Here is a 14581-nt window from a genome sequence, read left to right as displayed (position 1 = left end):
GTAATCAGAGCTGAATACTGCTTCGCCTTCTGGAAGAGACGGAGTGCCAAGGTCAGGCCCTCCACAGCTACAGATACAGAAAATAAAGGCTGCAGATTTTGTCTTGGCCATTACAAGATAGAAGTCTGGGGCAGAGTCCCCATTTCCCATTATTTCCTTCCACTGCTATTTGATGCTTTACTATTTAGTAGAAGCACGTACCATGTGTGTGGTTGTTTTTACCCCAAGGCACTTAATACTTGAACAGAATGAATTCCAACTTAATGAGCCTTTTGAGCGGGGTGAAGGTGGAAAAACACTGGGTTTTTACTGTTTCCCAGACTATAACTGAAGCACTTCACATGTAACTATCTGAGCTCAAGGCCACGTTTTAAACCACCACAGGAAGTTGCAAATGAAGGAAGCAGCCAGAGACATTTTTGTGCTCAGCCCCACACGCCTGCTCACCACACACCTTGCCATCAGCAGGAGTAGGTGCCAGCCCTGTCTCGGCGGGCAGCGCACACATACAGCCTCTCTACCCACAGCGCTTGGCTCAGGGAAAGCCAGTTTCTGCAAGGGTGGAGCAGCTGACTCTAAGCAGCTTCTTCTCCCCACCGATAAATCCACTCAGAGCAGTAATCCAACTCCTGAGTGGCTGTGCGTGACATGGCAGCAAGGCACGCTGACCAGCACAACAAATGCTGCAACATTAACAGGCCCAAAAGATGCAATTGTTTGCAGAGAGCAGCTCTGCAACACGTTTCCAGCCTCTCAATCCTTCTGTCCTTGCTCTTCCTGAAGGCTTAATCCAAACCTTCTGAACTGAAAAGTTAATGCCCTGAGGTCTGGAGTGCAACTGCACATTCCTACTCCTTCCCAGAGCCCAATCCTGTACACACATCTAAGAGCTTGGAAGCCCGAGCCTTTGGTCATCACCTTGCTGAGCAAGCAAAGGAGCCAAATGCTTTCTTGGATGCATATCCATCCATGTTCTGATGACTACGTGCAACTTTTCATCGTGATTTGCTCTTCCGGATACCATTGATTCATTTACTTCTTGAGCACCATCGGCGTGCCTGGACAGGCTGATAGGGACATTCCAACAAGAACTATAGCTCACACTACTGCACCCTGCTCACAGTACAACAGCCTGCGCCTTTCTCCAGTTGCTGCAGTGCTCTGAAGAATAGTTTGGCAGATCTGCAGAAAATCCACTTGAAATCTTGAAACCCATGAGTTCCATTTAAGGGTAATTAACAAATGATTCAGAAGAGGTGCACATTTCTGTTGTATGCCCACAGCCCTGCTCTCACTGATCAGCGTTTAGGATGATTTCATCGCACAGTAGCTTTTCCTAAGGTCTAATTCAATTACATAAGATGCCTCTGGATGACAGAAGCAGAGTCCCAGAGTCCCAGAAATACTCACTCATACACTCCTTTGGAAAGCGAGCAGCTCTGCATAATAGGAATGGGGATAGAGCTCCACTGACCTAGCAGAGCTAATGGGAGTCTCAGTATTGTTCTAAAATTGAAGATCAACTACTTTATTTCTCCCAGTGGACCTTTTTAACTGAGTGTCTGCAGTATCAGCACTTTTCCCCAGACTCAGCAGTAAAAATTTGGGAACAAAGCCTCTCTGGATCCTGCTCCTCAAAGCTCTGTCGGCTACCATACAGATGTGAGGGTGTTTATTGCTGGAGGTGAACTTTCCCTGCCACCTGCAAAACACCAGCGCAACTGCTCCTCTTCAGAGACTAGCTGAGTCCTCCTCTTGAGAATGAGATCTGAACAAATCGTACTTGCTCCAGCTCTGCTCTTAAAGGTACCCACCACGCACCTGCAACTTGCACTCTCCCAGCAGCACAAAGCTGCTAGCAGTCACCATCACTACAGCGCAGGTACAGACAAAACTGTCCCACCACTGGGCACATCAGCTGCGCGCGCCGCAACGTAGCAGCCATGAACCAGCCCTGATCTATTTGCAACAGCTTCACAATGGCTCATTTACCTACTTCTTAGGATAACCTAAGCCGCTATACCGGGAAGGCTGGACCTCTGTGCTGCAGCACTTAGGTACCCACACCAGGGGGTACCAACCCTGCCACGCCACAGAGGGCTCTTCCGAAATCTCTTTCACAAACCTACCCTATGAGCCTCACTTAGGCAACTCTTGTTTAGAAGTCACGGAGTTCCCACATAAACAGTTTCTCTTACCACTGTTTCCCTAACCCAGTCCCCACTGTTCATCTGGCAATGTGTACTGTCAAAAAGCAGCTCCAGAGTGTGGGGCACTTAGGACTCTGCACAAAGGTCAAAGAAAATAGGGGAGACTCTTCCTATAACATGCTTAGCAAACGATATACTGTCTCGTCTTCAAATGTCATCCAACTGCTGGAAAACCACCTCTGGGCTCGTAGAAGAGCAACCTTTTTTCCTGCAATATCAGGCAAACGCTTTTGAACTCACAAGCAGGACAGTGGGGCCATTTGCAGAGTCAGCCCAGGCAGCAACATGAAACAGAGAAGAAACGTCCATGTTTCACTTCAGAGGAAAAGACCAGGGATCGCCATTGCCAGGAAAGGGCACTCTGAACAGTGTCAAGAGATGGGTGCTGTGAGCCTGACACGGCGCGGGCCTCATGGTACAGTGGCGGCATAGCTGACCTCCAAAAGAGGCCAGGGTTCCAGTCCAGAGAAAGGCACAACAATGATGAAACAAAGATGGCGAAATCCCAATGACATGCGTACTTACGCACCATGAACAAACATAACTCTTCTTAACCAAGGAGATAAACAGTCCTCTGCAAAGGTAGCCCCTCAGTGGCCTTTCGCAAGGCAACCTGCTGGGTGTTCGCACTTGCCGTGCAGCCTAATGTGCCTGTAAAAGTGTACATACATACAGACATACAGACATATGAACAAGCTTTCAGATTTCTTGGCACACTGCCTTTGTCCACATCCCCCCTTGCTACCCAGGCAGGGTTCAGACGGTTTGCAGTTTACTGCAGAGAGATCGTGCATCAGACAGACCAGACCATGCCCTGAAGTCCCCTTGCTAAGCAGAGGTCAGGACAGCAGGCTTGGCTCTTGGAGTCACGCTTGCTTGAAATTTCCTCCGGCTGAGACATTCAGCGAGCCTAGCTCAGCATCTGCAGAGGCTAAGCCACCGTCCCGGAGTGTCAGTACTGCCGTGCGGAGGCCCTTCCAACCGCTCCAGCAAGCGCATTGGGCTTGCCTGCCCAGGAGGATGCGGGGTAGAACAAGGACACAGCAGCAGCACAGGAGGTAGCCTGAAGACATCTGTTCCTTCCCCTTCACTGCTCTCCCAGTTGGGAGCTGCTGTCAGCACAGCAGTGGGGAGCAGGCTGCTCTCAGGGCTGGCAGGAGCTGGCCCCTGTGCTCTGCCCACCCTTCCCGACCGTGCTGAAACCCACTCACTTGGTGCCAGCTTGTAACCCCTTGCTGAGAGACACCCCAGCACTACCTGTAAATGAAGGAAGCCTTAGTGGAGTGTGGCAAGGAAGGACATCGCACACTCTCTCACATTTTAATCTGCTCCTGAGCCGGTAGAGTAGCACAGACTGAACATACTCATTCAGCTACCCCCATTTGGCCCAGAGGAGTTGTGGATGCCCCATCATTGGAAGCATTCAAGGTCAGGCTGGACAGGGCTTTGAGCAACCTGGTCTAGTGAAAGATGTCCCTACCCATGGCAGGGGGGTTGCACTAGGTGATCTTTAAGAGTTCCTTCCAACCCAAACCATTCTGTGATTCTATGATTTTAGAGCCAGGGAACTAAAGCACATGTGGAAGTGGAAGGGAGCAAAAATGGGACCAGAGAACGGTGGTTCCTGGATCAGCTTACCATGATCTAAACTCTGGAAAACTTGTGCGTGTCAGCAGTGGATGACAGTTCCTGCTCTCAGTCCAGCATCCAGTTCTGCATTGCAGAGCAGGACCAGGCAGAGTTTAGGGAATAGGCACTGGCAAGTCACCACCCAGGCAGCAGCAGAGAATCCCAAAGCGCTCCTATGAATCCATGCTACAGAACAAATCAGGTTTTGTTCTCCCACAGGTCTCCTGCAGCCTGGCAGCAAAATCAGCTCAGAGTTACTTCAGGGTAAACGCACAAAGAGAAAATTGAATTTATTATAATGACTTTCATGGTCTTTGCTCCACTGCTGTCAACAACATCGTTTTGCCTGCCTTTCTTCTTCTCTGATCTGCACCTCAGCTCCCTGTCTTGCACCTGCAGGTACAGGTCAGAACTGCGACAACGTACGTACAGCCTGGGAAAACGCTGTGACATGCTGCAATAAGGAAGGAGCTCCTGAGAGCGGACCCCTGCACACAGAGACCAGACATATCCCAGATCCTCAGCCAGATCTTCTGCAGGAAATTACTGTTGAAAAAGTCCAATTATGCCCTAAGTCAAGCATGTTTTATAGGCCACAGCTAGTGCTATGGTAGCCCTCTGGAGACAGGCACTTTACCTGACTCTCAGAGATGGGTAACAGAAGCACACCTTTTTGCATTTATCATAGAATCATAGAGTGGTTTGGGTTGGAAGGAACCTTAAGGAACAGCTAGTCCGAACCCCCCTGCCATGGGCAGAGATACCTTCCGCTGCAAGAGCATAATTTCAGAGATATTACATAGAAGATAAATACACCTTTTGGAATGCCCCTGTCTGTAGAAGCCCTGGGTCCCCAGCCTCACTGGGGACTCGAGCCTAACCTTGGGGAAGCGGAGAAGTTAATACTGTGTGCATGGAGGCAATGAAAACAAAAAGCACCTTTTGCTGCAGAAGACTTTGTAAGTAATTCAGGTGATTGCACCGAAATTTGACAGTTTGCAATACTCACCACAAACCATCGTACAGCATATTACTACCACCTCATCATCTCCTTTAGTCTGCAGTGCCAACAGTGCTGAGGCCACAAGGCTGGCAGTGGGATGTCGATGCTGTGGAAGCGCAAGGAGCAGGCTGGGTGCTCGAAATTGCCTGCTTTCCATGGTCAAACCACTCAGCTGTTCGTGAGCGCCCACCACCTCGCCCTCAAAGGACATGTGCTGTGTGCACGTCAGAGCAAGTCACACATGTGCCTGTCCCCTCAGCAGACATTGGCTGGAGGTGCCAGGATCACCCAAAAGAGGAATGCTCACAAACAGCAGTGAGTTCCCAGGGGCAACTTCACAGCACACAATAAAGAGGATGGGACATTTTGCCAAGGAAACACAGCTTGACAGAGTAACAGTGAGGGCCAGGAGCAGACACCTTGATCATGCTGCTGTAGTGTGCTGCCCAGCCACACCAATGTCATATTTTCACAGCGTTTAAAGCTCAGCTTTATGTTCGCTTCTGGAAATCCACTGCATCCAGCATGTGCAGAGCTGCAGAGGAGAGAAGAGGCACCTGAGGCAGACATCCCGAGGGCAGGCTTACTGTCACAGTGTTAGGCACCTACAGGGTCAACACTTGAAGCAGGGCTTGCTGTCTCGGCTCCCTTGAGAGCCAATGGAGAGAAACGAGCATTTCTGAGGGTATAATTCAGCTGACCTACTTCCACGTGCGGTGCAGCATGGGAAGACTCTCTCCTCCTCTCCCGGACTAGAGGGAGCTGAGGTGAGCAGCTCAGATGCAGAGGTCTGCATCACAGCCCCCCTAAACTGGGGCAGACGGTCCCGTTACACAGCAAGAGATCCACATGCCACTGGCATCACCAGGCACGCTCATGTCCATGATGACACTGGACGCTGGTGTGCGGAGAGCAGCCCCGCTCTGCCCCAACGCACCCAGCAACACAATCCCGTCCCAGAAACATCCAAATCTGCTCAGCTGCTGCTGCCATGGCAACGCCAGAGAGAGGATCCGCCAGCCTTTGATGTGCTGATCTGTTTAAAGCATGCGAAATGCCATTCAGGAGCTGGGGAGCTGCGTGGAGGAGCACCTGACTGCCCTGAAGATGGAAGACTCTCCAAGGAGCAAGGATTAATGCACACTGGCAGGCACCGCTGCCATCTCCTGCCACAGCAAGACATTACCACCATGCTGTTATTTCCGTGCTCCGGCTCACCCACTTAGTGGCGTTTAATATTTAACATCAGACAAGCTGCTGTTTCACGGGGTAATTTGGGTTATTAATAAAAAATCCCCCTTGTCCCCCGCCCCCAACGACTCAAAAATAAGATGCTGTTACTCCAGGTTATCAGCGTCAGCAGCAAGTGCTGGGAGCTGAGCACCGCAAGAGTGCTAGCCACAGAGCAGTTAATGGAGAAACGGGAAGGGCCGTTAGAGGCCTCAGAAAAGCCAGCAGAGCCAAGAAACGTGGCACAACGCTGTCCCCATCTCCCACTGCACCACCGGTGGAGGGGGAGGAAGTAATTCCAAGTGACAAACAGGCTGTGCCAACCGCAGGAAGAGCAGGCTGTTTGATCCCCTCGCAGCAGCTCACAGGGATCCCCTGATTTGCAAGGACACCTCCAAGCTCAGAAGGAATGCACAATCGCTTACCTTCAAAGATGAATACTCTGGTAGGATTTAGCACTAGGATTCCCCAGGCTTTGCAAAAAACCAGTGCTGTCAGCGCCAGGAAATGCTAGCCACTGACCCCTGCATACCACGTGCCCTTACGGAGCTACCAGGTTAGGGTGGTTCGGTGCAATCCAAGCTCTGAAATGTGAGGGCACAGAGGAGGATTTGAAACATTTGAGGGGGTTTTATGCTAGACTTCTGCCAGAATTTGCTTTACAATATGGAACACAGAAACCTGAAGTAGTCCTCTACAGAGAGAACATCTGTGTCTCGCACTCTGCCATTTCCACCACTTTCATTTCAAGACCCAGCCTACTCCACAATTGCAAAGGTTCCCCTACGTTCATTTGCCCTCTCGCTAAACTAGTGTTCACATACCCAGAGTAAGAGGAGGAAGCCTTCAGCAGACCGCAGAAATGCTACAGAGAATTCAAGGAACCGGAGAAACAAGGGACTTGAAGGAAGCAGAACGCAATTACCTGAGAAAGGTTTTGGCTGAACAGAGGAGCCAATCCACACACACGCCCACACGCGCGCACGCGCGCACACACATGTATTTTGGGAAAAGCATCGCAGAATCTTTGACAGCAACTGTAGAGGATGCTGGCTACCGTTGTGCTGTTCAACCTAAAAACTTTAGATTTCCTCCTTTTAACTTCTTGGAGTATAGCGGGAGTCTAAATCCCTGCTTTACAGTGACTACTCTGGCTGTGCATGCCTGTGAATGGAATTAGAAGTACAGAAAAACCTATTAATTTTCTCTTCTGGCTTCCTCAAGTTCTTTTCAAATGAAAAGAGGACCCATTTTCAACTGCCAGCAGGTAGGGGTTGAGAACCATGTTTTGGCCAGGATGCCCACTGTGGCAGAGACATGCGAGCACACTGGTTTCATTTCACCTCCTTTGCTGCATCACCTGCTGACCGTGTTTGGGAATGCAGGCCTGCTGAAAGTCTCCAGCATTGTAGTCTGTTTTCCTACCTCTTTGCAACCCTTACTGCCTCTTCAGCGGCACAACATCCTCCAAGCAACATGATTGTGTGTGTATTTGTTCAGGCTGGTCTTTGAAAATGTAGCCAAAATTAGGTCCTTGTTTTATGGTTGGGCACCCAAAGAGATTCCTTGAATCTCTATTGTTTCCTGGCAGCTCCTAATCATATCACTGGCTTGTCATGTACTTCTTTGAATTTAAACATAAAAATTATATATGTATATTTTCCAGGCACTTTTTGTCATTAAATAAACTTAATATTATCCCAGTAACCTGCTGGCAAAGATCGGCAGTAAACAGCAGACAGCTTGAGTGTGGGGAGCTAACTGCAGTGGCTGCAGCTCCAGAAAGAGGACAAAAAGAGCGTTACTTGCTTTGTTTGGTTTTTTTCCAGAAATCTCACAAGAACAATAAAGGAAACTCTGAAGCTTCCTCCTCTGCTGAGCTCTTTTTTTCCTCCTAATATGTTATAATAGATTCCTTCTGTCAAGAACAAACTGTGGGTTCATATGCTACTACCTAGGCACCCTCCGTTCTGCTCCTCTGTATGAAACACTGCATTTATTTCCAGCAAAATGGACAAAACACACCACCTTTGCAGAGGCAAAGTCTGTTCAGACTAAAATTCCCAACGTGCAATGCCCCTTTCCAGTGAATGGACCTCATCTCCAAGCTTCACGAGGAGGTTGCTTTGCTGCTGCGGCTGTGAGCACAGCCTCTGGACCAGCTTGCTCTAAGTGTCCTCACAGTTCTCTTAGCGCTAAAGCATAACTTTGAAGCAAAGTGAATTAAAGATGCCAGCTTTTCTGCCCCAGTAGTGCCAATTTACCCACAGTGTCTGTCGCAGTACAAGAGAGGCAGAATAAACGTTCCTCATGTGATGGTGGTATCACGTCGTGTGTTGAGAGGCCCCAGCGGGAAGTGCCGCTGATCCCGGCTGAAGCGTCGTCGGGAGGCAGTGAATGCTGCTGCCTCACATTTTGGACGGAGAGAAGGTAGTCTTGTAAATGCCTTATTGAGCTGCTGCTGGCCTTGGAGAACTCCTCCGGCAGGACTGAGAGGCATAGCTCACCGCAGGCGGGGGTGAGTTCACAAGTTTTGAGAAGGAGTTTTGCTGATACAGTACTGTTGGGCAAGCAGAAACTTTATACTTTTGTCCTGTGATACTGCAGCTCCTCTTTCTGCAATCTCAGCTCCGCAGCCATTTGACAGCGGGCTTGACAGGAAGCGTTCTTCCCAGCACTCCCAGAAAGGGGGTCAGCCTGCTGACCGTCATGTTGCTCTTTAACAGGAGCACATCGCTGTGCATCAGTGCAGCGGCACGTCCAAGCTGCGTGTAAAGAGAGCTGCCATGCCCTGCCACGCTCCGCTGAGCAATTCTTGCTTGGACCAAATCTACTGTCACTGTGGGCTGAGATGATTCTGCCGGGAAAAGTGCTGAAGAATCAAAAAGCTTAGGAAATTATAGCCTGCAGGCCAAATACAGGCCCCATGCAGGCACCTCCTAGAGCTGAAATACCCCCGTGTCAAAGACAGTGGTCCGCAGATATAACTTCTGTTGCAGCATTAAAGATGGGAAGCAGAACCATAACCCACTGCAGTAAAAGCAAGCCCAACATCAACAGCCAATGAGGTAAGTTGTCCCTTTCTGAGAGCTCCCTAGCACACCACCACCCCACACTCCGTGCCCGCTGCCAGCTTGAGTACTTCCATCCTCCACAAGGCAAATGGAGAGGGAGAGGGAGAGGAGAGAAAGAGTAAGAAAGAAAACAACACCTCAAAGCACGAGAAACTCCATGCAGAGATTCGCAATTCAAGGACACTGGATTACTGAAGTTTAGCACCTTATTTAAGAACACATTATTTACTCCAATAACCAAATCCATGGAAATAATTTACAGTAAAACATTATCGATTCAAATAGCAGAGTAAGACCCTAGAAAAGGAAGAGGTGAGCATATGATTACAGCACACAGTAAAAGCTCACACTTCAGTCATTAACAGAGTACAGCCGATTCCCAGGCAGACTGAAGGAAGATCCCCTTTACTCTCTCCCCTCACTATTCACATGAATGGAAAAAAGACCTTGGTTGGCATTTCATCTCTGCCTAAAGCTCTGACAGATGCTATCCAGCAGAAGCAAGGTACAGCCCAAAGCAGCCATCTCCCTGCTCCACCCCTACAGCTTGTGTGACACCTGCAAAAAGAGGGACAACTGACTTGTAAGAAATTGCCTGTGCTTCAGTATATTTTCACGGTTTTTATATGCTGCGTGTTAAGCTTTTGCTTCTCCCAGCCAACTAATACGAGGTGTTAAAAAGGCTGTTAGTTTCTTAATCTTTCCACATGCTGATAACACCAGCTTAACTTTGTTTTTAGAATATTATAGAGAACAATGGCGCAATGAAATTGCCCAGGGCCCTCCCTATTTGCACAAGAGATTCCAAGGACTGAGTGCCATTCACACCAGTTAACCTGCAAATGACAAATTACAGCTGGGCTATGGAGGGAACCAGCATCTGCTGTGCAGCAGAAGAGTTTCTCCAAGCAGAGCAATGTATGCAGGGCACATGCCAGGACACACCTCTCAGGTGTGAGAGGCAGTGCCTGCAGCTGGGGAGAGCGGAAGGAGGGCAAGCTGCTGAAGTATCTGAGAGGCCATTGAGTTTAATAACAGCATGTTTGGAGATGGAAGGGTCAAATGCTTGGAAAGCCTAGTACAGCATTTCCCACAACACTCGCCCGAGGCAAGGCTCTGAGCCCCCGTGTGACCACAGGCTGGTTCAGTCAGCAGAGCGCTGAGCAGACAGCTTAGTCCCTGTGAGGTGACAGCACGGACTCTAGACTTAAAATAGATGGCAGACCCTCAGAGTACATCCCATGCACTGCATCGGGAAGCCAGGCATCTGTACTGCCCCAAGGTCCATGAAAGCACCAGATGTCATGGCATTAGAACTGGAAGATCTAGATGGATCAGTCGCACTGATAGGCCAGTGCCTTTGCTGCCCATGGCCCGCAGCCAGATACCGGCACAGCGCCTGTGGGGCATCCACATAAAGGGGCAGTATCTTCCCGGTGTTCAGAGATGGTCTGTGCAAGTCAGGAAGTACACTGTTAAAGCTGAAACTGTCCTTAGCTCACCCCACACCTGTCTGTCTCACCCACCAAAACAGCGCATTCCCAGAGCATTTATCTTACTCTTTGCTTTGTGCTGTAATCATGCAAGTCCTGGGAAAGACACAATGCTCCCCATTCCAGGCATGGCATCATGACAGAACTAAATGGACTCTGAATACACCATGCATTTCCTGCAGAGTAACTGGAAGCCTTAGTTTCCTGGACAAATGACACTGTAAAAAGATAAAAATATTTATTATTCCTTTGCAGAAACCATTAGATTAGTTAAAAATCTAACATAGTTTACACCCTGCAAAGGGTTTCGGCACTCTGTTCTCTGCATTTCCCATTTAAAAGGTCCAACATCTGCACGTGAATGCACCCTACAAGCCCTGAAAAGTCCTGTCACCACAGTGTAGTGAAGGATCATAGCCTTCATTTCTGCTTGTTGTCTTGCTGCAGTACCTTTTTGCTTAAACAGAAGTCTTCTCAGTGACCTGGCACACACGCACAAACACACGCGCACACACTCTCTTCTTCTTTCCTCATCTCTGTATAAATATAGAAACCTCGTCTGTTTTCTAAATGGTCTCCTGCTGCTGCATTCTCTCCCTCTGCCTCCCAAGACACTTTAGTGGATACCTGCTGCTTTGCTTCCACTGTAGATTTTTCACTGAGGATGCAGCTTTTTGAAGCCATAGGGTTAACATAGTCCCCTACATTTGCAGACCCTACACTGAAATGTATGGCTCTGGCTTAATGTTTCACCCAGTCAGCAAAATTTGGTTTGCAAATAGGAAGGGAGCTTGAATTTTGCTGCTGTTTGCAGCATTGTGGCTCAAAACATGACAGAGTTCAGCTGTGAAAGGAAATGTGACTTTTCAGATGGTTCTGCCATACCGAGCAGTCCGCTTCTAGAGAGGTGGTGTCAGGAACTTCCCTGCACCCAGGAGGCTGCCCTCTACTCGTTCAAGATTTCAACAAGCCTGGTCTACCCAGTCCAGAGCTAGCATTGTCAGAGTCTGCCCTCGTGGCATTTTGAGAGCTGGAGGTGAGGACTGCTAGAGAGGTATAAGTAGGGCAGGGAACCCAGAAACCTCTGCAATCCTTGACCCATCCTTCCATCATGCCCCCATTGATGCTGCACCTTTCCAGACCAGCACAGAGAGGGTACGTTTCTGAAGAACCTTGACATACTTAGACAATTAAAACAAATTAGCATAATTCAGACTAAACTTCTAATTTTAGCACTCCGTAAAGCTGCTTTCCTTTGAGCTCAGATCTAGCTTGCTGTACCTCAGCTTCAGCACACTACAGGCATCTTCCTCCCGTGAATAAACTGAGCCCCACAGGCTATCAAGCCCAGGACTTTCACAAAGGGCACTGTCCTTTGCTTCTTATCCTCCTGAAGGTGCTTGCTCTAGACTGGGCTCACTCCCTGTCCGCAGCAAGTGCCCTGCTTGGGCAGACACCTTGTTCAAGGGACCAGGCACAGAGGATAGGGTACAGTTTGAAAGAACTTGCTCCCAAAACAGATTTCTTAATGCTACAAGTTTTCAAACGTTGCTCACCTCATCCAGTATCTCAATAACTGGTAGGCTCGCCAAACACATACAGATGCCACTATTACCTGAATAATTTAAGAGCCTGCAGAGCAGCAGTGCAGAACGGCACCAGCTTCCCCTCAGTGCCTCCTCCCCCTCCAGCGAGCCCTTGCAGCAGCAGGGTCTGCCCTGCCCTGACATCCCCCCCATCCAGCTGCCCACAGCTGCCTGTATTCGGCTTGTGTTCTACCCGCCAGCCACCCCCCCATCACAGCGCTGCATTTCCCTCCTGCCTGGAAATGTCAGGAAAGGACACAGGCACCGGCTCCAAAATGCCTGGCTAGCTAAGTGCTGCACAAGCTGTTCTTCGCTTACAACCGACTTCAGTATTTGTGGACAACTATTTACTGGGAAAGGGATGGACTTCCCAAGTCGAACACAGTTCATTATATATTAGCTCACATTATGTGAGAGACTAAGCTCTCTTGGCACCACATCCTGCAAAGGGCAAGGCAGACAGTGAAAGAAGAAAAAGGTAAACACCAGAGAGGAACGGCTGCCTATAAATGTTCCGATTTTTCTCATTGGGCCATTTGAGAAAGTTCTTGGTCTGTGCCCGTTGCAAGGAACCATGCTGAGCTGGAAATTCCTGTAACCTCCCCCCCGTGAAGGAACGTTGAGATCAGTATCATTTCTGCATTGCCATTTTCCTTCCTGCGCACAAATGTGCCATCCACTGTCCTCTGCCATCCCTCCCCCATACTTAATGCGAACACTGGAAAGAAAATACGAATGCTGGGAGCACAGATGCTCCAGTCACAACCAGTGCATGCTGCATTGCAACCTAATAGAAAAATGCTAGAGGGTGATTGCGAGCAGCAGCGAGTGAAATTGGACAGAGTTTAGTCAAAGGTAAGTTTGAAACAGCCTCTTCTTCCTCCTGACTCTGTACCAGAGAGACACAGAGAGAGACGGGTTGGAAACCTTGGTGGGTTGAGAGAAATATGCCTCTTACAGGGCTCAGACAGCAGAGCAGTACAGCACAGCGTAGCACCGATGGTTTTTTTTACTCCTGACAGCATTTCCAATTGCACAGGACTCCAGCGGCAGGTCAGATAAACAGCATCAGAGTAAGTCGTCACACACAGCCCCTGTACTTCACAACCCAGCCTAAAGCAAGAACTAAATATTTATTAGGCTTCTATGAATCAGAGGTCTGACTCTCCTGACAGTGCAGCCAGCTGACGTCATCCTCCCCAAATCCTGCCGGGACTTGCTTCCCCAGCAACCTTGACAGAGCTCGGAGGGTCACGGTTACCTCGTAGTCGCACAAAGCAGTTCTATGTTGGCGCACTGGGCAGAGGTGGGTGCAGATCTTCCACAACTGCTCCATCCCCCAGCGCACCGTATCGCCTGCAAAGGAGCTCCTGCTTCGCCCCAGTTTGCCAGCAGCTGTGCATACAAAACACCTTCCCAGCTTTACACGCTGGACATTTGCAGCAGAAAAGATTCAACACCATACTGCTGCTTTGAACCTAGCACACACAACCCACAGAAAGATTTAAGAGCACCCTTTGCTTTGCAAAATCCTTTTGAAAGCCTAGATAATAGCTAGATAGTTAACAACCTAGCCCATTCCTAGTCACAGAGTTTAATTCTTTGTCTACACTGTCCCTCTGGTTACATTCAGAGTGGTAAAGCCAGGGCTTCCTTGAGCCTCAAAGTCTTTGGCTGTCCTGACATCCCATGCCCCTTCTCCCTGCCACCACACAGTAGCATCATGTTCCAGGCAGAAAATACCAATTACTTTGTAGGGAAAAGTGCCTCAGACAGAGAGTGCTGGAGTCCAGACACCAAATCCTGGCTGCAAAGGGCTGCTGCCAATAGCTGGAGCCTGGCTGGAGCATCTGGTCTCCTCACGGCCTCACCTCGTGCTGATCTCACATGGTCTCTTAAAGGTGCCTTTTTCAAGCTGTGCCACTCCACAAGCTGGTTAACTCCTCCGGGAAGGTGCCTGCATGGTCACTGCTCTTGCAGTGCAAGGAGAGGCAGGAGGGACTTCAGCCGATGGAACGGACAAAACTTGCAGTGGGAGACAACAAAAGTTGCAGCTGGAGCAGTTCCTCTAGGAGCAGGCAGGGGAGGGAGACACAGCAGCTTTGTGCTCTGAGACTCTGCAGGTAGCATCGTCCTTTCGCTTGCTGGTGAGCTCCAGCTTGCAGGTTAGATAGCAACACAGCCCCCAGCAGCCAGTGAAGCCCTGGGTGGCTGACAGTCCTCACGTCTTTGGCAGGATTTACTGGCATGAATGCAAGAATCCAGGTAGTCCAACCCAGCAACTGCACCAGGCCAGGCACCCATGGGGGGAGTGCACAGTGGTGCTCGGAAGTCCACTTGCCCTGGGGATATTCTG

The 14581-nt window shown here is 49.5% G+C and overlaps 1 protein-coding gene across 8 annotated transcripts in view; it reads right to left on the bottom strand.

Moving 5' to 3' along the window:
* Positions 1–6516, bottom strand: part of ANK1 (ankyrin 1) — a 55279-nt gene extending 48763 nt beyond the window's left edge. For 3 of the 8 annotated variants that reach the window (XM_075074696.1, XM_075074698.1, XM_075074697.1), the window contains exon 1: positions 2451–2534. In XM_075074696.1, the coding sequence (XP_074930797.1) occupies positions 2451–2519 (69 nt within the window). In that variant the 5' untranslated portion in view covers positions 2520–2534. Of the gene's footprint in view, positions 1–2450; positions 2591–6497 lie in introns of those variants that run through there. The other 5 variants (XR_012657407.1, XR_012657408.1, XM_075074703.1 and 2 more) reach the window with 5 other exon arrangements.
* Between the last annotated feature and the right edge of the window lie 8065 nt (positions 6517–14581).

This window comes from Phalacrocorax aristotelis, chromosome 24 (genome assembly GCF_949628215.1).
Source record: "Phalacrocorax aristotelis chromosome 24, bGulAri2.1, whole genome shotgun sequence".
NCBI classification, from domain to species: Eukaryota; Metazoa; Chordata; class Aves; order Suliformes; family Phalacrocoracidae; genus Phalacrocorax; species Phalacrocorax aristotelis.
Note: the sequence above shows the minus strand (reverse complement) of the source record. Positions and strands in the feature narration are given on the sequence as shown.